The 25,420-nt window shown below is 45.2% G+C and overlaps 1 protein-coding gene across 2 annotated transcripts in view; it reads right to left on the reverse strand.

Annotated features, from left to right (window-relative positions):
- The window catches only part of CRTC1 (CREB regulated transcription coactivator 1), a 250,519-nt gene that overhangs the window by 110,930 nt on the left and 114,169 nt on the right, over window positions 1-25,420 (reverse strand). For both annotated transcript variants that reach the window (XM_088468969.1, XM_088468968.1), the window contains exons 4-5: window positions 16,469-16,530; window positions 62-156 (exon numbers count right to left, since the gene is read on the reverse strand). In XM_088468969.1, coding sequence (XP_088325095.1) covers window positions 62-156; window positions 16,469-16,530 — 157 coding nt within the window. The remainder of the gene's footprint in view (window positions 1-61; window positions 157-16,468; window positions 16,531-25,420) is intronic.

Raw genomic sequence — 25,420 nt, forward strand, 5'->3', positions numbered from 1 at the left:
AGAAATTAAACCACTACTGAACCTAGTCCTGTAAAATAATCTGCTCATATATAAAATGCACCTCGTTTTTGCTGAATATCCTGAGAACTTCCACTGAATGTTTCTTGCTGACTGGGATTCATTGTACTTTGATGCAAAGCAGAATCTGAATTGGTCCTAAAATGTGAACAAGAAACAAAAATTTAAAACAGAAAAGAAAAGTGTTAATTTGTAAAGTTTACCTAGTATTCATGGTCTAATTTTGAATTGTAATGACATAACATGATAGAACAATTTTACATGTGGGTTTGTCCTTACCCACACATCAGCTTTGAGCATGGATGTTACAAGGCTAATACCATAATATTCATTTTTGCCACGAGCCTGGGTATATAAACGGTGTGTACACAAGAAAAGAAAGTACAAATGCACAACTCCAACATTACTAATTTTATATAATACATTCATAATGCAATAGAATTTTGCAATACATAGAGGTTTTAGCATAATCATGGCCATGGCCCACCGCGCCCAGGTAACCTCTGAGGGTAGGTCCCTAACCTACTAGGGTTGAAATCTAGAGCACAGGACACTCCCAAACAGGCCCAGCTGAGCCACCCCAGGGCATCACTCTAATGAGAGAAGGTGAAGTGTAAGATAGGAGCAGCTACTGCTGCATATCAACCCATAGCTGCACTGCAGTATAAACATTTTTAGGACTTACCTAGGATTGTGCCTTGTACTAAGGTGCAGTCAAAATGCCAGCATCCCTGCTTAAAACCAAGGGGGGGGAGGGGTGCTAATCTTTTGGGGCATGGGTCCCCTGGATTGCTTTGGTGTGGCTGCTTCAGGGCATCACATTATAAACACATTTTCCTTTTTACACTTTTAGCACCTTTATTGTTTGTTTAATATATATGTATTTTTAAACCTCTATTTTTCACCTTCTTATATATGCAGCAGTAGCTGCTCCTATCTTACACTTCACCTTCTCTCATTAGAGTGATGCCCTGGGGTGGCTCAGCTGGGCCTGTTTGGGAGTGTCCTGTGCTCTAGATTTCAACCCTAGTAGGTTAGGGACCTACCCTCAGAGGTTACCTGGGCGCGGTGGGTAGGCCCATAACCATGGCCATGATTATGCTAAAACCTCTATGTATTGCAAAATTCTATTGCATTATGAATGTATTATATAAAATTAGTAATGTTGGAGTTGTGCACTTGTACTTTCTTTTCTTGTGTTTGCAACAATAGTCTCCACAGGTAGCATCTCCCATTATATATATATTCAGGGTGTGCAGTCTAGGGCCCCCTTTTCTATATATAAACGGTGTGTTTGGCACAGCAGAGGCACCAAATGTCAGTCTGATGCGTTCACCTTTTGCTACTTTGAAACGTTTCTGCTAAGTATACTGTTACACTGGTTTTTTTTTTGCTATTTATTGAACTGCACTTGTCTAAATGTGTGCTGGATTTATGCTTTGTGGGTATGAACAGTTTCATCTAAAACATTTCTTGATTTTTCCTTCTTTGTAATATATGCACAGAAACATGCTCACTACATGGTACGTGGACACTACTTCTAATAAATAGTGCGTTTGGTTATTTTATTCACAAACATTACTAGCAGGTGCCTAAAATCAAGCATATCATCATGCAATCCTCATGAACAAACAGAAGTAAAATGGGATGTACCAAAGAGATCAGTGACTTTCAATGCGGCACTGTCTAGGATACCACCTTTTCAACAAGTCTGTTTGTCAAATCTGTGCCCAGCTAGTGCTTCTCTAGTTAACAGCAACAGCTGTTATTGTGAAATGGAAACGTCTAGGAGCAACAAGAGCTCAGCTGGGAAGTAGGCCACACAGGCTCCCAGAATGGGAGAATGGAGTGCTGAGCACATAGGGACTGATTAATTACGGATCGCAATTGCGATTACACACGCAGATGGCCAATTGTTGCGTACTGCGCATACATCGCAGTGAGCATGTGCAAAGGCTCCACTGAGATCGCAGTCACCAAGCAGACCCATTGCAGAGTGATTGACAGGAAGTGACCGTTTGGGGGTGTGGATGGGGGGTGGTCGGGGAAACGCAGGCCTGTTAGTGCGTTTGAACGGCATTACAGGGATGTGCATAAATTAGTCACTACGATGGCATATGCAGCTTGAGCTTTCTCTGCATGTGATGAGGTTAGCAAATTTTGAGTAAAGTCTAAAGGTCAGATCTGTTGTAAATAAGTGTGAGTCTCCGATAGCACTCAATGTTACCAATGTTTTCACAGACTTGCAAGGTATTACTGATGTAAGAGGAAGTGAGTGTCCTGATGATGTGCTGCGATGGCATAGCGAATGCTAACATTAGCATATTTTCGCATTGGGTCTGTGTGCATAAGCGTAACTGCAATCGCGATCCGTAATTAATCAGGCCCACAGTCGCAACACTCACTTCCTAGTTCCAAATGATTCTGGAATAACTCATTAGGAATTTCATGATTTCCACATACAAGCCTCAGATCTCCATGTGAAATGCCAAACATTACTGAAGCACAGACACATTGAACCATTGAACAGTGGAAACGCGTTCTCTAGAGTGACAAACCACGTCACCATCTGGAAATCTGAAGGCGGAATCTGATTGTGTCAGATGCCAAGTGAACGATTCCTGCTCAGATGTGTACTTTCAATTATAAAGTTTGGTGTAGATGGATTAATGGCCTTGGGCTGTTTTCATGGTTTGGTCAGGACCACTTAGTCCCAAGTAAAGGAAATCTTAATGGTACAGAATACAATGAAACTCTAAAGAATTGTGTGCTTCCAATTTTGTTCAGCATGACAACGCCTCATTCAAAAGAGATATATAAATAAAAATTATTTGTTATAGAAGAACTTGACTGGCTTGCACCGGTCCCTGACCTATACACCGTCAAACACATCTGGGATGAATTGGAACACCAATTACTTAGAACTAAGCCTTAACGCTGACCAACAGTGCATTACCTCACTAATTAGAGTATGCAAAAACAGAAGACATCCCTCTGGAAAAGTTGCAATAATCAAACTGAGTTTACTGTGCAAACTAGTGAGTTGCACAGTAAACACACTTGGTTTATTGAAACTGTTTAAGAGTGCTGTCTTCTTTCCTACATATACTACGAGGGTTTTTCAATAAGACCTCTCACCTGTGTATTGCTCTCTATTTCATTGTAATTTCCCACCAGTCCAGAGCAGGTAGACCACTGCTTCCCATCACAGCCATTAGATATCGCTTCATATCAGTCATACTGTCCCAACATCAGCTGGGACTATGACGTTGGGGGTGGAGAAAATGCGCAGTGTAATCAGCTTCCTGTGTCTAAAGTGCACATCACCAGCTGAAATTCACTGCCAACTTGTCGAGGTGTACGGTGATAACATCATGTCAAGGAAACAGATTTGGGTTTGGTGCACTGCTTTTGATAACGGCAGAATATACGTTCAACATGAGCAGCAATCCAGCCGGCCAAGCACGTCCACCAGAGATAATTTGTGCCGCATTGAAGGTCTGATACTGTGGTCAGTGGGTACTGTGCATAACATCGTTCATGAGCAAGTCTGGTACAGGAAAAAAAAGTGTTCACGCTGGGTACCGAAGCAACTAACAGTAGTTCACAAAACCAATAGGATGGGTTTGTCTCTTGAGCACTTCAAGCGGTACAATGAGGAGGGAGTGCAGTTCCTGCAGTGTATTGTTACAAGCGATGAAACGTGACTAAGAAAGCATCCATGACATGGAAACACGCATCATCCCCACCTTCAAAGACATCCAAAACAACTCCATCAGCAAAGAAGGTCATGGTGACCATGTTTTGGGATCACAAGGGTGTGCTTCTTGTTAATTACTTTACCAAGGGAGATACTGTCCGCTATTGTGACACATTAAGTCAGTTGCAGAGGTCAATTCGTCAAAAATGACCCGGGTTTCTGCGAACAGGCATCGTATGGCTGCACGATAACCATCTCTTTGGTCCTGGGTGGAAGACGTTTCGTAACCAATGGTGAAGTTCAGAAAAACCGCCAGTGTTCTCCCCAGGCTGTTTTCTGCGGGCTTATCTCTCGGCAGAAACAGCCTACCACCTAGCACTTTCCCCCACCAACCCCCGCTGTGGAACGCTGGCCTCTGAAGTGACCGGAGGCTAAAGAAGCCTCCGATCGCTTCAGAGGCAAGCGTTCCCAGTGATGCACTGCGCGGATGACGTCACCCGCGATGTGAAGAGCCTGCCCCGCACGCCTGCTGGATCTAGTTAGATCCAGTCAGCGCGAGGCAAATGGAGTGGCCAGCAAGTAAAGGTAAGTGCTGGGCTGGGGCCAGGACCAGTCTGGGGGCACTGCCTAAGGGGCACTATTTAAGTCTGGGGGCACTGCATAAGGGACACTTTAAACCTGGTGGCATTGCATAAGGAGCCAGCCTGGGGGCACTGCATAAGGGACACTATTTAAGCCAGGGGGCCCTGCATAAGGGCAAAGCTAAACTACAGGGGGCAATGCATAAAGGGAAAAACTACAGGGGGCACTGTATAAAGGGCACAAATACAGGGGGCACTTTTGACTGAGAGCCAGTGGGGGAGCAGCCGGAGACATGTCGGGCTGGATTGGTAAGGGAGATACCCCTTTTCCTGGCGCGCACATAATTGCGAAGGCCCCCACCCGGCTACTTTTGGATGCCACCTGGCTGGAAAAAAATTCTGGGGAGAACACTGACCGCCTTGTACAGGCTTCAAGTGCTTGACACGGATTTCTTCTATTTCGGGATAGATGCCTTGGTGTACCATTGGAACAAATGTTTAGACTAGTATGGAGCCTGTGCAGAAAAATAATCTGTACCAAGGATTATACGTATACTTACGAGTTGAAAAAAATGTACGCAATGAGATCTTGTTACCTTATTACCTCATCTATTGAATCACCCACGTATTTAAATATACAGATGGAAAGTAAAACATTTTTGCACCAAGGGTCATTACAACTCATGCAATTTATTACTTTTTTCCTCTTGAGTTCCCATTTTTTAATGCACTTCGTATACTAACGGATTTAAAAGCTGACTACAAAGCTTGAATTTAAAGTTTTTTTTGAGTTATAAAGGTATTAAAAACAACAAAAGTTTACAAATTTTGGCACTAAAAAGTATACAAAAACTATTTTGTCAGGCCAGGAATAAGATATCTTCGGAAACATTTTGTTCAGAACATAGCTTTAAATTTTGCATACCAAATGACAGGGTTAAAGGAAGTGTACATTTTAAGACAAGACTCAAACATTTAAAAATGGATAAAAAAATTATATTGTATGTATGTGTGTGTGTGTATATATATATATATATATATATATATATATTTATTTATTATATATAAAATATTGTTTAAAATATTAAAATACTTTGTTTTACTTCCCTGATGGTTTTAGTTAATCCATACCAAGTTTCAAATTGAGGCCTTAAACTGTTAGTGTAAAATTTTAAACAAAACCTATATTATAGTCAAATATCAAAAATTTTAAAATACAAATGAAAAGTACATTTTTGATGGGCTCATTACTTTAAGTTTGCTATTTTGCAATAATTACAATAACCTTGGAGGCTGCAACATTTAAGTTGAGAATTTAATTCTCTGAAATTGTAAAGATTAATTATTTGGGTAATACTAGAAGATCGTATTTTGGACCAGTCATTTGCCAGGTCAGTAGCTATCTTGAATGGTGTTACAGGCTTCTTTTTTCTCAGCACCCTCCCACCCATCTTTTTTCTCATCTCTGTTTGCTGGCTCCAGATGTTGGACAGGAGGTAACAGTCCTTTCCAGACAGCACTGGGATGAAGTTAAGCCAGCATCGCTCCTAATTCCATGGATTCTTTAATTTCATGCATCAATAGAGCAGTACTATCACCTAGAGATTGCTACCCCCATCCATCAAGAGAGTACTAACCCTATATCAATACTGTCAGTCCAGCATCTCTTCTTTCCTTTCATTATGTCATTAAAAACTTAGGTAAATGAAAGCAGAGTCCTCATATTTACAAATTTAAGTTGTGTGTACACTAGAAGTATGTTATTCGGTTATCTACAGGATTGATCTGAACCAACACCATTTCAGCAGCTTCACATTCTTAAGAGTAGAGCAGGCATCAGCACTGATAGATGAATAATAGCCTCACAGCTAGTTGCATATAGTGTGAAGAGAAATATTGAATTTTTGCCATTAGTGAATGGCAAGGGAGAAAGAGTAATAGTGTGAATGTTTTTGTTATCCATGTTTTGTATTTGGGGAGATCCTTCTGCCCTAGGCGCAGACACTACTAGTCCTGTGTATCTAAACAGTGCATGTTGGGAGAGGAGACCTGTGTCTGAAAGTCACAGGCCAGTGAGACATAGGGAGGCCTCCCTCCAATTCTCCAGTTGTCGCTAACTCTCTGATAGATTTGATTTGTTTGTTTTTGCAGCCTAAAGGTGCCCACACACATACCGATATACTTACAATCAGCCAATGTCTACGATTTCCCTTGAAACTCTCCCCGGCAGCTCAGCACACGATATGCTGTCTAATCTTCACACAATCTCTCCTGCATCCAGACGTTTTTATAGTGCATTGTGTCCAAGATTGTCAGATCTGCCGTACTGCACGGCAGATCTGACAATGCGATGTGCGACCTTCGGGGGCGCGCATCGCATCGTGATCGTGAGTGGGGACTCACGATTTACTCACGATTTGGCCATATTTTACATGATCTGTCGTTCCAATGCCTCGGAATCGGCCAGATCGTGTAAAAGATCGCTGTGTGGGGGGGCACCTTAAGCATGGCCTTTTTCACTTGTGTTGAGAGCTCCTTTTACCACATATTGTGGGTTCACAGCAACATCTTCTAACTTCAAATGCCACACTTGGGGGTAAATAATCGTGTTTGGGCGAGATTGCATTCTCACACGAGTTTAGCCTTTTTTCTGACTGGCAAATTTACCAAGGGCAAATCCGTGTGAACATGTAGGAAACGATCAAAACAGTTTACAAAACACGACCAAATACAACATCGACCAAACTCACAAGTACTTCCCATAGGAAACCATTCAACACGCAAATTGAAACTTGCATGAGAAATACCAAACTATCAACAAAATAGACTTTCTACTTTAGGGTCCATAGGGTATCCACAGGATACCTTGGGGTATAGGTGATGACGTCAGGCATCGGGCACCATAGAGTTAAAGCTTTCAGCCTCCCAGGATGCACTAGGGTCTCCCTCCTATACCCCGCCCCCGAGCCAAGGCATCTCAGTTTAGTTTGGTGCCCGGCCGGAGTCGGATGCACCTGTTAAGAGGGGGGCTTAGAAGAGCCCCTGAAGCTTTCTACAATGCAGCTGTTGCTGCACATCTGGAAGTACAGCATGGACAGTCAGTGCTAACGTCCATGCTGTCTTCCCTACACCCCCGCCGGTACCGATACGGGGATGCTGGTAAGCGTCTGGGGTCACAGCTAGCGGTGACCCCAGATGTTTTGGGACCATGGCCGGATATAAGGGGGACAGCAAGGTATGCAGCGGGGCCCCGCGGTGGGACCCTGCTGAACATGGCCCACAGTCCCCAGGCAGGGGACTCCCTGGGGACTGGCTGCAGAGTGGAGCCAGGTACTAACCTGCGCTTCCACTACCCCCCTGGGACAGCTGGACCACGGCTGAGCGGTATCGCTGTGGCGTCCCAGGGGTTAAATGCATGCCAGGGGAGCGCGCCTTCCCTGTCTCACAGCCGGCGCCTCCCCCGCTGCACACAGCCCTCTCTGCACACGCCGACTGGGCCTGTGGCAGCGCTCCTCCCCCAGGCCGGCCTCCTCTATGCTCCTCGGCGGCCATCTTCTCTGAACGCATGGTGAGCGCTGCTGGAAGCCTGGAAAGGTGGCATCGAGGTCTGGGTCCCCCGGCATACCTCTCCTCCATTAAGGTTCAGGTCAGTGTATGCAGCGCTGTGTCCTACCAGGCTCCTTGTCTGCGTAGTTGAGAACAGCGCTGATAGTGCAGGAATTAATTTTCTTTGCATTGTATGTGACTTCTGCTAGCGCTGCTGCCTGTACTTTCATTTCTACTGTCAGCCTTTTCACTGTCCCTGATCTTTTTCCGCTAAATCCCTTGCGGTGCGGTGATTGCAGGGTGGTCTCACGCTATACTAAAAGTATTAGTGTGAGGAGTCACATACTTACCATCATGTCTGAAAGTGACTTTCCTCTCCAGCTTCAGTGTACTACATGTAAGGTACCAATAGCGGAGGGGGAGGGTAGCGTGGAGGGGTGGGTGTCGGCAGTGTTATTTATTGGCGCGGCCAATTACTGTCATGGCCCCGGTACAGGAGCCGCCCTGGGCTTGTTTCGCCAAAGCACTTACAACCCTTGTGGGCCAGTTAGCTCCGCAGCCTGCGCTCTCACAGATGGGATTGTCACAGCAGTCAGTGGTGTCGTCACCCATGCAGGTTTTCCAGAGACAACTGATGGTACCCCACAGTCTCCCTTATAGCCCTCCCCAAGTCTCTCAGGAGCCTGCGTGGGTTTATTCGCTGACAAGTTCTGTACAGCACTTGTCGGACGTGTTACAAGGGGAGTCTGTGTTGCGGCCACATAAGCGGCCGGTGGCGTCTCTGTCTGCTCCTTGTGAGGATGACGACGTGACGTCTGATGATGGGGAGATTCTGGATCTTTCTGACCAGGAACCTCTCCATACTAAAGAGGCGGACGCTAGGTCCAAGGTATATATTCCTGGACTTATTCGGGCAGTCCGCACAGTTTTAGTGATTGAGGATGAAGATCCTCCAGTGTCCAAGTCTAAATATGCCTTTTTTAAAGGATATTAAGGGTGACGCCACAGTGTTTCCTCTTTCAGGTCAGTTAGTGGACCATTTAGAGGAGGCGTGGAAACAGCCTAGCAAACGATATCAGCCTCAGAAGCGCTTGGCGGTGGTTTATCCGTTTGCGGATAATTATTTTTCTAAGTGGGAGTCACCTCCACAGGTGGATTCTCATGTGACACGCCTGGTCCGCAGTGCTACGTTGCCCATTCCCTCCATGTCTTCCTTGAAGGATTCTACGGACCGTAAGGTAGAGATCTGCCTAAAGTCCTTTAATTCCCTTGCGGGGGAGGCAGCTAGGCCGGCTATGGCCATTTGTTGGGTAGCCAGAGCTATGGAGCGCTGGGCTGATACTTTGGAGGCCTCTCTCGATTCCGACTGTTCGGTTGAACAGACAGAGTTGATAGGCAATATCTGGGATTCGGCCACTTATATCAATGAAGCGGCCTTGGATGTCAGTACCCTTGCGTCTCGGATTTCTTCGGCTGCGGTAGCTGCTCGACGCACCTTATGGTTGCGATCTTGGAAGGCGGATGCTGATTCCAAGAAGGGCTTGGAAGCTTTGCCGTTTAATGGAGAAGTCCTATTTGGTCCGGATCTGGACAAAATCGTAGCCACACTGGCGGCAGCCAAGTCGGCATGTCTTCCGTCTGCTGCTGTCCCTTCCAGTTCTGGTAGGTTGTCCTTTCGGCCTTACAGGGCCCAGGGTAGGCCTAAGACTCAGTCCTTTCCCAGACAGGCTGGCCCCAAAAAATCGGCCAAGCCCCGGAAACAGGCCTGTAGTACCAGACGTCTGGCCCCTAAGCCAGATGACAAGCCAGCGGCCTGACGGTCCGGGCCTCCCTTTGGGGGATCCCAAAGTGGGAGGCCGCCTGCTGCAGTTCGCCCAGTGTTGGTCGGTTACCACGCCAGACACTTGGGTTCACGAGGTGGTTTCTCACGGGTATGCCCTTTCCTTTCGGCACAGGCCCCCGTCCCGATTCTTCACCACGGGTCTTCCATCAGACCGGAACAAAGCAGTGGAACTGCGGAAAGTCTTGCACAATATGCTCCAGGCTGGAGTTATAGTGCCTGTTCCATTCTCCCAGAGGGGTCAGGGTTTCTATTCCAATCTGTTTTTGGTGCAGAAACCCAATGGGTCGTATCGTCCGATCCTCAACCTCAAAGCACTCAAGTCTTTGCGGGTGCCGAGGTTTCGGATGGAGACCCTACGGTCCATCATTCTGGCGCTGGAACCTGGGGATTACATGGTGTCATTGGATATACAGGACGCTTACCTGCATGTCCCTGTTCTTTTACGCCATCAACAGTTTCTCAGGTTTGCAATCCGCAACGACCACTTTTAGTTACGGGCATTACCTTTTGGGCTGGCGACAGCACCACGTGTATTCACCAAGGTGATGGCGGTTATGGCAGCTTCTCTGCGGCTGCAGGGAGTCCGCATGTTACCGTACTTGGACGACCTTCTGTTGGTGGCAGGATCTCCAGAGCTCCTTCTACGTCATTTGAACCTGACCATTGCGGTACTGCAACGGCACGGCTGGTTGATAAACTGGCAGAAGTCCACCCTGATCCCATCCCAGAGGATTCTGCACCTCGGAGCCTTATTGGACTCCGGACAGCAAAGGATCTTTGTTACGGGGGAAAAGATCTCGGTCTTGCAGTTGAGGGTGCGCAGTTGTCTGCAGAGTCGCCGTGCGTCTCTACACTCGGCGATGAAGTTACTGGGCTCCATGGTCTCAGTATTCGAAATGGTGGAATATGCCCAGTTTCACTCCAGACCTCTGCAGCAGTTGATCCTGTCCAAATGGAATGGACTGCCTCAGACTCTAAAATCACAGACAATGGTGCTCACTCCGGAGGTTCGCCTGTCTCTAACCTGGTGGTTGCAGACGACCCATCTCAACAAGGGTCGTCCGTTCTGGGTGGCGAATTGGGTCCTGTTGACAACGAACGCCAGTCTTCGGGGCTGGGGAGCAGTCACGGGTCCACACTTGTTCCAGGGCAGGTGGACTCGAGCGGAAACAGAGCTTCCAATAAACATCTTGGAACTCTGAGCGGTTTTCAATGCTCTCCAGCAGGCACATCGGGTTCTCCAAGGTCACCCAGTGCAGGTCCAGTCGGACAACGCTACCACTGTAGCCTACATAAATCGGCAAGGAGGAAACTAAGTCGGGCGGCTCTCGTGGAGGTGTCCCGGATCCTGGTTTGGGCGGAGAGCAATCTTCCGGCCATATCAGCAGTCTTCCTCCCGGGAGTCCTAAACTGGGAGGCGGACTTTCTCAGTCGCCAGGACGTTCATCCGGGGGAATGGTCTCTGCACCAGGACGTCTTTCAACTTCTGGTGGACAGGTGGGGTCTTCCAGAGATCGACCTCATGGCGTCACGGCAAGTTGCCGGTGTACGGGTCTCGCACAAGAGACGAAAAGGCGTCTCTGGTGGATGTTCTGTCCGTCCAGTGGACGTTCCGGTTTGCTTATCTGTTTCCTCCGGTTTCCAGTCTTCCGCGGGTAATTCAAACAGGAAGGAGGGACGCTCCTGTTGATAGCTCCCGCGTGGCCCTGGAGGCACTGGTTCTCAGACCTCCAGGGTCTGTCCGTGGACATTCCTCTGCGGTTGCAGTTACGACCGGACCTCCTGTCACAGGGTCCTTGTCTTCACCCGGACCTGACTCGGCTGTCTTTGACGGCGTGGCTGTTGAGACGGCCATGTTAAGGTCCAGGGGGTTTTCCAGCTCTGTAGTGCAAACAATGCTACGGGCTCGGAAACCATCCTCTGCAAGGATATACCATCGAGTGTGGCATACGTTCTTCCAGTGGTGTCGACCGAGAGGTTATGCCCCTCGGGAGTTCCGTCTGTCTAGAGTGTTAGCCTTCCTGCAGGCGGGACTGAACCATGGGCTTCTCCTTGCGTCTCTGAAGGTGCAGGTGTCTGCCCTGTCCGTCTGGTTCCATCATAGGATTGATGCAATCCCTGATGTGCGCACCTTTATGCAAGGTGTTCTCAGAATTCAGCCACCTTTTGTTCCACTGGTGGCGCCTTGGGATTTAGCTGTGGTACTGAGGGCTCTCCAGGGACCGCCGTTTGAACCACTGGGCTCAGTGGACCTCAAATGGCTGACAGCTAAAACAATTTTCCTTCTGGCCATTGCTTCGGCCAGACGTGTTTCTGACTTAGGGGCTCTCTCCTGTAGACCCCCTTTTCTGATTTTTCATAGGAACAGGGCGGTGCTGCGCACTCGTCCTGGTTTCCTTCCTAAAGTTGTCTCAAGTTTTCACATCAACAAGGAAATCGTTGTGCGGGCTTTTAACTCACCTGATCTTTCAGTGGGTAAGGCCACTTTGGACGTTGTGCGGGCCTTGAGGATTTATGTTGACCGCACTTCTTCGTTTAGGAAGTCGGTCGCCTTGTTTGTCCTCTATGGCTTCCATAAAAAGGGTTGGCCTGCTTCAAAGCAGACTTTGGCAGCCTGGATCCGTATGGCCATTTCAGAAGCTTATCTTCATGAAGGCCTTCCGGTTCCATCCTCTGTGAGGGCTCATTCCACTAGGTCTGTGGGTCCTTCGTGGGCTGCTCAACGTGGTGCCTCTGCAGTCCAGATCTGCAAGGCTGCCACATGGTCCTCGGTCCATACCTTTGTGAGGTATTACGCGTTTGACACCTTTGCCTCTCAGGATGCTTCCTTCGGGCGGCGGATTCTCCTTTCAGCACTGGAGCGTCCCCACCCTTAAAGGATACTGCTTTGGGACATCCCCAAGGTATCCTGTGGATACCCTATGGACCCTGAAGTAGAAAATATGAGATATGGTAAGAACTTACCCTTGTTATCTCTATTTCTACGAAGTCCATAGGGTTCCACAGGACTCCCGCCCTGTCACACCTGTACTGCATATGGGCTTTGCTCTGGTCACCGGTTTGTCAGTCTCCCTTTGGTGAGAATGTGATTCTTGTGTGTGTCCAGATCTTTTTCTCTCTCTTCCTTCTCCGGCCTATGGCTTGGTACGTAACTGAGATGCCTTGGCTCGGGGGCGGGGTATAGGAGGGGGACCCTAGTGCATCCTGGGAGGCTGAAAGCTTTAACTCTATGGTGCCCGATGCCTGACGTCATCACCTATACCCCAAGGTATCCTGTGGAACCCTATGGACTTCGTAGAAATAGAGATAACAAAGGTAAGGTCTTACCATATCTCATATTTTTCAAATAGACTACCTCCTGAGGTGAGTGTTTGCAACGTGAAACACCTGTGAACACATCCAATTAGTGGGAAAACAATGAAGATCCCTATTAAAAGGGGCTAAATGAGCAGCATTGATTAGTGTGAAGGAAAAATAGCAGGATATACTACAATTGCTATTCACTGCATCTAGCTGGGATTTGTGAGGCTCTACCACCAGGCTGAAAACAACCAGGAGCAAAAAACTGAGCAGGCCCAGGAGGTAATGCATGTATTACAAAAGCTGCACAGTGCACGTTTTTTTTTTAGGAGGCGTTTGAACCTGAACGCACTGGCCGATGGCGAGGTCATACAGATGTTCCGGCTGAAGTGTAACAACATATTACATCTGTATGACCAAGTCAAACTGGACCTACACTCTGACACAGCATGTTCCCACTCTCTCTCAGGCCCGCATAAGCTTCTGGTTGTGTTGAACTTTCTGGCTACTGGTAATTTTTAGTCTGTGAGTTGTCGGGATATCCCAGTCAACATTCTCATGTACCTAACTCAGGTACATGAGAATGTTGACTGGGATATCCAGACAACTGACAACTCTCAGACTAACTCAGGTAATGATGGCATTTCAGCCACTAATGGATACCTGAATCTGCTTCCTTAGCCAGGAGTTACAGTGTTATGCAGTCAGGGCAGCTTCTTTTTTTTTTTTTTTTTAGTCCTGCAGGCATGCTATGTTCTGGGTGATATGGCATTCTTGCGTCAATGTGCTGGCAGCCTTTTGTCCAAACAGTACGTGCTGGGATTTCATGACCTCCTGCACAAGGACCATGTTCTCCTCCACAGAGAATTTCACATTGTGCCCCATCTTCATCTTGCCCCTCTGCCTTGGCGCATCATTACTGCTGCCTGCACTACTTAATAGGGCCTCTTGAGATGCAACTATTCCACCTCACTCTCTTCTTGCCTCTCCTCTGCCCTGGACATATTCCCATCCCCCTCCCTATACAAACACCCAAAAAAAGTGACACTGACAGGACAAAAGAAAAAACAATCAAGAAAGACAAAAAAATTAGACAAACAAATATTTGACGAGACAAATAAGCACAAAACAATTTCCACATACCAAGCAGCAATCTATTCCTCTAAACAAAAACTCTCCTACACCATTAAACAGACTCCTCACTATCCATCTGCAACATCTAACCAACAAAACCCTCAAAGTTTGGGCTATTTGTGGCATTTTATATGCTTGGGCAGTGTGTATATAACGTGACTGCTTCAATCAGAACATGTTTCTAGGATGATGCATGCATTCTCGTGTGCGTTTTATAAACACATCCATTCTCGCACATGCTTTGCCAAACACTCGCACGACACACAATTTTGCAAAACTCACTTCTTGTTAAATTTGTGAGTTTGGTCTGGGAAAACTCGCGTGTTTATGGGAACCTGTTCGAATTTAATCTCGCCCAAACACGATTCTTCGTAAATTTACCCCTTGGAATCAACTCCAGACATTTTGCCTGCTTTATTGATAAAGAAATAATAAAGTTATAGCCAACATCTGTCCATGAGACAGCTTTTGTGTCAATGGTCCAATTACACTTGGTCCTTTGAAAAAGAGGTGACATATCAAACAGCTGTAAGTCCTGAACCCTTGCTCCAATTTGGCTATAAATACCCTCAAATTAAAGCTTATAGCTTGCACTTTAAAACCCTATTCATTACAGGTTGAGTCTCCCTTATCCAAATATTCCGAAATATGTAATATTCAGAAATAGAGATTTTTTTTTGGCATGACTGAGATAATGAAACCTTTGATTTTTAATGGTTCAATGTACACAAACTGTCTAAGGTACAAATTATTAAAAATATTGTATAAAATTACCTTCAGGCTGTGTGTATAAGGTGTATATGAAACAACTGAATTTTATGTATGTACACAAACTTTGTTTGAGCCACAAAATTATTGAAATTATTGTATAAAATTACCAGCAGGTTGTGTGTATAAGGTGTATATAACACATTTTTGGGTCCCATTCCTAAGATATTTCATTATGATATGCAAATATTCCGAAATACGGACTATTCCGTTATCCACAATACCTCTGGTCCCAAGCATTTTGGATATCGGAGACTCAACCTGTATATACTTATAAATTTCAATATTGTTTGGGAAACAGCAAAAAGAACCAAAATATTGTCAATGCCCAAATATATATGGTATCTAATTGTAGATATATACATAAAAGGGCATATTCAATTAGGTGCAGGGTTTTTAATTTTTTTTTTAGCACCGGGAGGTTTTTTTTTTTTTTGAGCACCTCCAGAGCAAGTCTGATTTTTAATAAGGAAAAATCAGCAGGTCTTGCTCTGGGACCCCAGCAGTACCCCTCCCTGAGGGCTAATTAAGCAATTGAAAGTTTCCAATTAAATAAATTAGTCCTTAATTACTCACCTTACGAAGCAGTATCTTCTGCATCCAGTGTCAGGAGCTGGGTCTTTTGCAGGTGTGTGAGTGTTTGTAAGTGTGTGCGCGCAACCCTCCCTCCTGTAGCCAGCACTGGGAGAACTACATCTCCCAGCAGCCCCCTCCCCAGTAACAAGATGGAGGGGAGGCCACCGGGAGCTGCGGAGACCACCAGAGATCCACGGACACTTAAGTATTTTTATTTTTTTTTCAGCTCTGAAAACCATGCAACCACTTTTTAAAAAAAAATTGGATACCACGGGTAACGGGAGCACGCATAACTACGGTAACCCAAAATTGGGCACAAGGTTTCTTACCTTGCTAAACCTAGCCCCCAATTGCATATGCCCCAAAATATTGTGTTATGCCAGATAATGAAGTTTCTTTAAAGAAAATAATAAAACATACTTGTGTGCACTAGTAAAAGCCACAATAATCATCTTACTGTCCTCTGACAGTACATTTCTAATTATAAATTTGTTTCACTGAGGAAAATAATCCATTGGCTAAGAAAAAAAAAAAACCTTGACAATATGATTTAAAAGAATGTCAATGTCAGACTAAATTGCTTTCTTCCCCAAAGTCTCTTCTTTAAGAGTTAAATTTGACTCCTATCCCCCAAAAATTAAAGAAATAATTACCACAAAATGTTGCATTAGAGAATGTATCTGTTGTTGATGCTGATAATCATAGCATAAATTTAAATTATGGACTCAAAAAGCATTTATTTATTTTTTTGCAAACTGTGCCCCATGTGCCTTAGCGGACACTACATGCTACAGTACAACCAATTTGAGGACAATTGATCGGTTTATTATCAGGCATGCAGTCTATAGAGGACCCTTATGTGTGTGTGTATGATCAGCTTCCAACCACACTAGCAGACATCAATGTATACATACTTGAGGGGGTCCTCTTCCAAATGATACCATCTTGTTCCGGGTTACTTAACCAAAATGCATTTAAGAATTATAAAGCGGATACACCTACCTTCTCCAGCTAGTATCAGGTGGAGGTGACAAATACACTGTTCCATAGGGGCAGCTATCTACGTGTCACAAGTTAAGGTACAATATGTTACCACCACAAAAATATGCTTTTTACATGAAAAACAATATGGGTTACTACATTTTTACCTTAACAAGAAGTAACAATCAATAGTAAAACTAGATATAAATCCTGACATAATTGATGACACAAAAGTTTACACATCCTGATATCTACATCCAAATAGTAGCCAGTGTAAAAGCTATAATCGTATGGCTACTATATGGAGGGGGCTGTAACTAGTGGACAACAACATATAGGCAAGCATTACATAAACATTTTATAGATCACCTATTATCAGCCAGAAGTAACACCTTCAGACAGATATTCTGGAAAATATTGTGTGCTACGCTCATCATCGTATGAAGTATTGAGCTCTGCAGCAGAGACTGTGGGAAGAGAAAGGTAACCTTCACCTTCTGAAATATAAGTAATCCATCTAGATTCAGTTTTCTCTTGTTCAAGAGTAAATAATAGCTAAGGCAAACAAAGGGCTGGCCCAACCTCCAGCAGAGGGTGCAGTACTCCCTGCCTGGAGCCCCTCTGCCAGCAATGCCATCTATGGAGAGGCTTCCTCCTCACCCTAGGGATGACAATCGATTGCTCTGCAGACAATGGTTTCTCACCATCAAAAGGAAACCAACAATGGTTGAGCCATGAATGGTTTGTCTATGCGCAGACAGAAGCACGAATGTGCATAGTGGGGACCAGCACGCACCATCTTGAGTTTGGCCTCTCATCGATTGTGAGGAAAAACCATTCACTATCGCCATCAGACCATCGATGAGAGAGATGTGGTGCTTACCTGATGTAAATGAGTGAGACAGTTCCTCTTCAAACCCTTTCATAATAAGCTAGGGTTTGTATCTCAAACACATCCCAGATGAAAATGTTATCTGTTTTATCTTGTTATATTTAGTATTTTATTTGGATGCCAATTGTGGTAATGGATATGGGGTAATAAATGAATGTACCTATTTTTGTGTGCCAAACTCAGACAGGCTTCCCTTTCGGACTGGCAAATGATGGGTAATAGGGAAGCTATCAAATCTTATAGCTGTTAGAAGTACAAAAAATATTCTATAATAAGCAGGTGAATAAGTAATTCTAATCTAATTACACACAAGAGTTCATTTTAAATCACAGAAACTAGTAAAATATTAAATTTAATTTAAAGAACTACAGTAGAAATTAAAACCCCATCTAAACCAGTCTGAAATGAGACTGATGCTATTTGTACATCAGATATCTAGAACTAAAAACCTATCTAGTAAAACTAGATCAATAGAGCTGTGTAGACCTTCAGTTGGCAGGTCCCCAAAAGATGTTTGTAAGCTTCCAAATATTATTTCCCGTTTTAATGATTACATGTGCACTGCTTTATAAATCTCACACATAAGTATGGTTACACAAGAGATGTCTGCAGCTTTGTAATATGAGGTGAAACGAAGCAGCGTTAGCATTTAAAAATACTGAAAATTCCAGGACTCCCTGTTTAAATTACTAGGTATTATTTAGATGGTGTCACAGAAGCAAACTTTCTGCTCTGACTACCTAATAACTATGTTAAGGACCACCAGGCTAATATCTAAAGCATTCACATGGGAGTTATGGTAAAACTTACCTTGGTTAACTCTCTTTCTTCCAAGTCCATAGAGTCCACAGGGAGACATTGGGGTGTAGGTGAGACCTGAAGAACCGGACACCAACAGCAAAGATTTTCTATCCCAGGATGCTCCGGTCCTTCCCTCTATACCCCGCCCACAGTCTGAGGGCACTTCAATTTTGTCAACAAGCCCAAGGCAGGAGCAGAATAGGTGAGAAGGAAGACTGTGTGAGTGTGATTCCCCAGTGTACCATTTTTCTTTCTCTCCTATCCTGCTCCTGCCTTGGGCTTGTTAACAAAACTAAAGTGCCCTCAGGCTGTGGGCGGGGTATAGAAGGAAGGACCGGAGTATCCTGGGAGACAATGGGGATGTCTCAAAGCAGTTGTTCAAGGGCAGGAACGCTCCTGAGCTGATAGGAGAACCCTACGTCCGAAGGAAGCATCCCGACAGGCAAATGTATCAAAGGCATAGATCCAAAGAAAGGTGTGGACAGAAGACCAGCTGAGGCGCCACGCTGGGCTGCCCATGAGGGACCCACAGAGCGAGCAGAATGAGCAGAGACTGTAGTCGACACAGGAAGGCCTGTCTGCATGTAAGCCTGTGAGGTAGTCATGCAAGTCCATCTGGCCAGAGTGTTTGTTAGCTGGCTTCTTGTGGAATCCATATAATAATAATAATAATTAATTTTATTTATATAGCGCTTTTCTCCTAAAGGACTCAAAGTGCTTTACATTTACAGTACAAAATACTAAATAAGCTTAAACAAGGGACAATATTGAAATGCTTGGGTGAATAATTGAGTTGAGTATATTTTTGAAGGATTCTAGAGTGGAGGCCTCTCGAACTGTGCGGGGAAGTGAGTTCCAAAAGGTTGGAGCCACAAAACTGAAAGCTCGACCCCCAGACAAATTCCGTGAGATTCTAGGTACTGTAAATAGTCCTTCGTCAACGGATCGCAGCAATCGAGTGGGACAATAAGGAATCAGAAGCTGCTTCAGGTATCCTGGGCCATGGTCATGAAGGGCTTTGCAAGTTAGTAAGCCAATCTTGAAAACAATTCGCCATCTGACAGGCAGTAGAGAATGGGTGTTATGTGGCTGGAACGGGGCTGGTTGGTTAATAGCCTGGCAGCTGCGTTTTGTACCATCTGCAAACGGTGTAATTCTTTTGCTGGGAGACCGAGGTAGAGGGCGTTGCAGTAGTTTAGGCGTGATGATATAAATGCATGTATGACTTTAGGCAGATCTTCTGAGGGAATTAAGTGCTTGATTCTGGCTATGTTCTTCAGATGAAAGAATGAGGATTTGATTGTGGCTGATACCTGATGTTTAAGTGTCAAGCCACGATCCAGGACAACACCAAGATTCCACACGTTTAGTGTTTTGTAATTCTGAACTCCCAAGCGTAAGTCCTGTTGGTTGGCTATGCTGTAAGCCCTGTCCTGTGACCTATCATAAGGACCTCTGTTTTATCAGGGTTCAGTAGCAGCCAACTGGCACTCATCCACTCCTGAAGCTCAGCTAAGCAGCCATTTAGGGTTGTTATTGGGTCCTTTGTACCTGGAGCAAAGGACAGGTACAGTTATGTATCATCTGCATAGCGTGGTAGACCAGGCCATGACGTCTGATTATTTCACCCAATGGTAGTATGTATACTGCAAAAAGCATGGGAGATAGTATAGAACCCTGTGGGACACCGCATGGAAGTGGCACTGGTGATGGAGAGTTTACTCCAGAAGAAACTCTGTGACCTGCCATTGAGAAATTATTTGAACCAGCTAAGGACTGTGCCATCCAGTCCACAGAAATTTTTCAGGCGCTCAATTAGAATCACATGGTCCACAGAATCAAATGCTGCTGAGAGATCCAGAAGTATTAAGATTGAACAATCACCTCTGTCTCTTGCCATCAGGAGATCATTAAGCACACATACCAGGGCTGTTTCAGTGCTATGTCTTCTCCTCAATCCTGACTGGAATGGATCATAAATATCATGGGTAGACAGGTGGGTTTCCAGTTGCATTGCCACCACTTTCTCAATGACCTTAGGAGCAGGTTCATCATCTTCTATTTGTAGAATAGTTTTAACAGCTTTTACAAGAGCAGGTATATATAGTTAAGAAGGTGGATCCTCTTCTCCTGAGACAGAGTCAAAGTGAGAGATCTGCGTCTTCTGCCTCCCTAGATGATATCTCAGAATCAGATAACTGTGGATGGTGAAGATATCATAGTACGTTTAGTAGGCCTAGTAAGTAACGGTTTATCTTTTTGCAGCATTTGCTGAAAAACCATAGAAGTATTAGCCAAAGTCTGTACAGAGGTAGACAGTACGTCTATCCATGGGAAAGGTAAAAGATTTGGAGGGGGTACCTGATGTGGCCATCCCATTGGTGGAGCTACCATGGGGACTGCTACTTGGTCCACAAGTTCTGCCAGCATTTGTGAAAAGGCAGCCCAGGGTGGGTCCTGAGGGAGATACACCGAGCTGATGGGCCTGGGGCTGTGTAACAATTAATACAGAGATCATCCTCAATGAGGTCCTCTGTGGCTAAGTCCACAGAGCAGGACTTACAAGCTATCAGAGTAGAAGTAGCAGCATAGGGCTGCTTGTTATTCTTTCCTCTGCCAGACAGTCACAAGAATAATAGAATACACAGTATGATGCAGTGCAATAAACACCTTGCAATATGTGTAATATGGCACAATGTAGTGTGCAACCGCATTATATATGGCACAGTGTAGTGTGCAACCGTGCTATATAGTATGTGATAGTCCTCAACCTTAAATAGCAGATGTGAGGTACAATGAACAATACCTTAGTATGTCAGGATATGGTAGAAAAAAGGGGACAGGTATAAACTGACAGTATTGAAAATAGAGATTAGTGCTAGAACAAGTCACATACAAACGCAGAAAAAAACATTACATGTCTGCAATGTGCACTAAGATCAACTACACAGACCACAGCGGCTGGTAGGATACAGCACTGTATAACCTGGCCTGTGGGAGAGTTATACAGGGAGACCGGACCCAGCGTTTCCCGGAGATCTGCTTGCCTAAAATGGCTGCCACGTGTCTCTGAGGGGACGGAGGGTGAGGGAGGAGCAGCTCAGAGAACACCAATACCGCAGTGGAAAGGCGTCCTGAGCTGGGGCAGCAGGGGAAGCGCCTTATCCCCTGGCTGATGTTAACCACCGGGTCCCCTGCCCTTTATAATATGCCTCTGCGCCAGTATCATTATGCCCTGGTGGTCTAGTGGAGTAGTGGGCGAGCTAGTGTCCACATCAGCGTCTCTGGTCTGCCTCCCGAGACCGGAGGCAAGACTGCACTAAAACGCGGGACCCCGCGAACGGGGATCCACTTTACTTGTCCCCTGGATTCCGGGCTGCACTCTGGGGTCCAGAGACCCGAGCCTCCTAGTTAGTCCCCTCAGAGCCCCGCCGGGAATACCTAGCACAGGCTTGGTGTCACGGCATTGTGGAGGGTTGATAGGGCGGCAGTACAGACGTCCGGAGCTGCTTGCCCGTTTAGTAAAAAATAAAAAGTAAATTAAATCAGAAAATTAAAGCTTGGGCTGCTTAATTCAGCCCCCTGGTATAATGGTGGTCCAGCTACTGCCGGACACCAACGAAACTGTAGTGCCCTCAGGCTGTGGGCGGAGTATAGGGGGAAGGACAGGAGCATCCGGTTATTGAAAAGCTTTGCTATTTGTGTCCGGACCTTCAGGTTCCACCTACACCCCAATGTTTCCCTGTGGAGCCCTATGGACCCTGAAGAAGAAAAGTATTTGTAAATTCTCTTGCACTAGTCACATGAAAAAAAACCTACTTTAAAATTATGTGCCAGACTAAAATAAAACGACTTAACGCGGATTTCTGTTCGAAACTCAGGAGGTGGTGAAAGTAACCTTCGCCGTAGGCTGTAACTGAACAGCCCCGGGCACTGCATTGCAGTTAATTAGCCCATCAAGGCTAATTGAATCCAGACCATTTGTCTGTCCATAATAAAAATGCTCAAAGAACAAAGTTGGTCAGGGTTTTTTCCTACACCAACACCTGCAGAGGTGTCCTCATTAGTCTTTGCTGTAGTCACACCAAACAGCCCCTCTAGGTGCACCTGGTCCAGTGAAAGTCTGCTAGCGTCGGGCATCTTTTTTGCACAAAATGAGTCACAATGCAATGCGACTAGGATGCACCAGGAGACTGCTGATTAATTAGATATGCAACACTTGTATATCAGTGTGCGACTGAGTCTCTCATCCTGCATACGAAGTGCTACAATGCAGCAGTTGCAGCTTTTTTCCACACCAAGTTCCATTTACAGTCTCAGTCGCACACAGTGTCACAGATCAAACAAAATTTCCTAGTCACAACGCATTGCTACTTAGATGTATTTTTGGTCGCATGGGACTTGGCGGGTTAGGCACGTCAGTATTAGTGTTATAATTACTGCGCTAAAGAGGTATATATGAAAGAAAAACGAAAGCTGCTTGTTCAAATTTTTTTTAAAACCATAGATAAATCAAGCGCTTGAAATTGGATATTGTAACAAATGTGTAGCACAATACCTATAAAAAAAGAAGGTGGTTAAATGATGTTTATAGCCACTTATGTAAATTTGTAAGACAAGCAGTGTATGGGGTTCAGATATAAGTCGGTTCAGTGTCCGTGCGGTGGAAGGTAGCACTCGTAACTCACTTTCCTATCTCTGCTTACCTTCCAATCTTCACGGCAGCGTTGCCGGCTGGTTCCCTTCACGTGTATGTTCACTCAGTCTGTTTGCTGTTGCGGTGCTGGAGCCTGTCCTTCACGTGTGCTTTGGACACAGCACTCGTGAAGGACACGCTCCAGCACCACAACACCAAACAGACGGATCGTTTATCCCTACACTGCAGTAAGCGGAAGACGGAGTGAACATACACGTGAAGGGAACCAGCCGGGAACGCTGCCGTGAAGATTGGAAGGTAAGCAAAGTTAGGGAAAGTTAGTTACGAGTGCTACCTTCCACCGCATGGACACTGAACCGGCGGAATCCCATACACTGCTTGTCCTACAAATTTACAAAAATGGCTATAAACATCATTTAACCACCTTCTTTTTTTACAGGTATTGTGCTACACATTTGTTACACTATCCAATTTCAAGCGCTTGATTTATCTTTTATAGGGTTACTCACGTCAGGCATATAGCGCTCCATGGCGTAATGAGGCTAGATAAGCAAGGACACATCTGTACAATCACGATAAAAGATTTCCCTGACCCCACATTATTTTCTCCAAATTAACGGATTCTTTGATACACCGATGTGTCCATACATTGACAATATTTTCCAGTGATTACTCTATCAGCTGATCGTTACCATACACTCCCAATCTAGTGCCACGATTGGTCGGCAAAATCCAATATGTTGGAAATCCTCATTCACTAATTCAGATAATTGTTTGGTCTGAAACAGCAAACGCCAACCCCCATACATTGCCTATATTTTCAACGTCGTCAAAGCGCAGAATTGGCCCTATTGATTGTTGATGCAAACCCTACAGAAGCTGCGAGCAGCATTTAGGGCTTGCAGCAACACCATTTCAGCAAAACTGTCTTTGAAGTTTTTTTTCTGCACCTGTGAAAGAAGCAATTAGACAGCTGCTCATAAATTTGGTCATTACGTGAAGCCTTTCAGGCAACATTACTTCAAGCTTGAAAAATACTGTGAAATAGAAGTATTTTTCTGCTGGATGAGAACAAGTCATGTGACACTGCTCTAAGCTAAATCTGAGATTGTTCAAAGAACTTACCGTATATACTCGAGTATAAGCCGAGTTTTTCAGCACATTTTTTATGCTGAAAAAGCACCCCCTCGGCATATACTCGAGTGATGCCCGAATGGTACGCAGCTGAGTAGCGTACCATGCGGGCCGCGGTGCAGACTGTGTCTCTGTGACACAGTCTGTGGTATTACTACTGGGGGCAGTACCAGGGGGGGGTATTACTACTGGGGGCAGTACCAAGAGGGGATTAATACTGGGGGCAGTACCAGGGGGGGATTAATACTGGGGGCACTACCAGGGGGGGATATTGCTACTGGGGGCACTACCAGGGGGGGATATTGCTACTGGGGGCACTACCAGGGGGGAGTATTACTACTGGGGGCACTACCAGGGGGGGTATTACTACTGGGGGCACTACCAGGGGGGGTATTACTACTGGGGGCACTACCAGGGGGGGTATTACTACTGGGGGCACTACCAGGGGGGGTATTACTACTGGGGGCACTACCAGGGGGGGTATTACTACTGGGGGCACTACCAGGGGGGGTATTACTACTGGGGGCACTACCAGGGGAGGGATTACTACCAGCTGCTGCATTTCCCACTCTAGGCTTATACTCGAGTCCATACGTTTTTCCAGTTTTTTGTGGTAAAATTAGGTACCTCGGCTTATATTCAGGTCGACTTATACTCGAGTATATACGGTACCTGGAAAATAAAATCTTCACTAAATATATAACAGTTTACGCCAGTGGTTCCCAAACTCTCTCAGTTCGAGGTACCCTTAGGGGCTCAATAATTTTATCAAGGCACCCCTAAGACAAAATAATTACCAAGCAGTCCTGTTTTTTTAAGTAGTTGGGTCAAAATAAGGTAAGTATTTAAATAAGAGAAAAAAGCGGCTATTCTTACCCATTGTCCTTTCAGTCTCTCCATTTGCTCCTCTCCATGGCCCTGCCTCTTACTTACCTTTAATTGAGATAGTCAGTGCCGTTCTGCAACATCGTTCCTCAAATCAGACACTTCCTGACTGATCTCCCACAATGCACTGCGTTGCAGGACCCCATTCTGCAACAGGCAGCCTCAGGAGTCACTGTCTGTTGCTTTACAGTAAAAGCAGTCCCCCCGCTCATCGCAATCCCCTGACACCAACCCCTCTCCCACCCATGCAAATACAATGGACAGCCGCCGTTTGGGAACCACTGGTTTACTGGTTTGTGTGTTAGGTGACAAAATCTAACCTCCAGATAATTAATTTTCAAAGAACAAATAATAAGTGTAGCTGGCCATTTACTTTATAGAAGGGGTATCCCTTATCCCAGGAGCATATATCAATGTAGTAATCAATAGAAGGAAATTTAATTGTTACAAAAACACCAACAATCACTTAAATATTGATGCTTAGGAAGCTTAAAATCACACCATTTACTTAGCTATGTTCTAGAGAGAAAAAGTCAGTGACATTTGAAGACTATCCATATATAGTACAAAAATGTTTTTAAAAAAATTACAATATTATTCCCCT

Source organism: Taudactylus pleione, unplaced genomic scaffold, assembly GCF_031769625.1.
Source record: "Taudactylus pleione unplaced genomic scaffold, aTauple2 ptg000087l, whole genome shotgun sequence".
Lineage (NCBI taxonomy): Eukaryota > Metazoa > Chordata > Amphibia > Anura > Myobatrachidae > Taudactylus > Taudactylus pleione.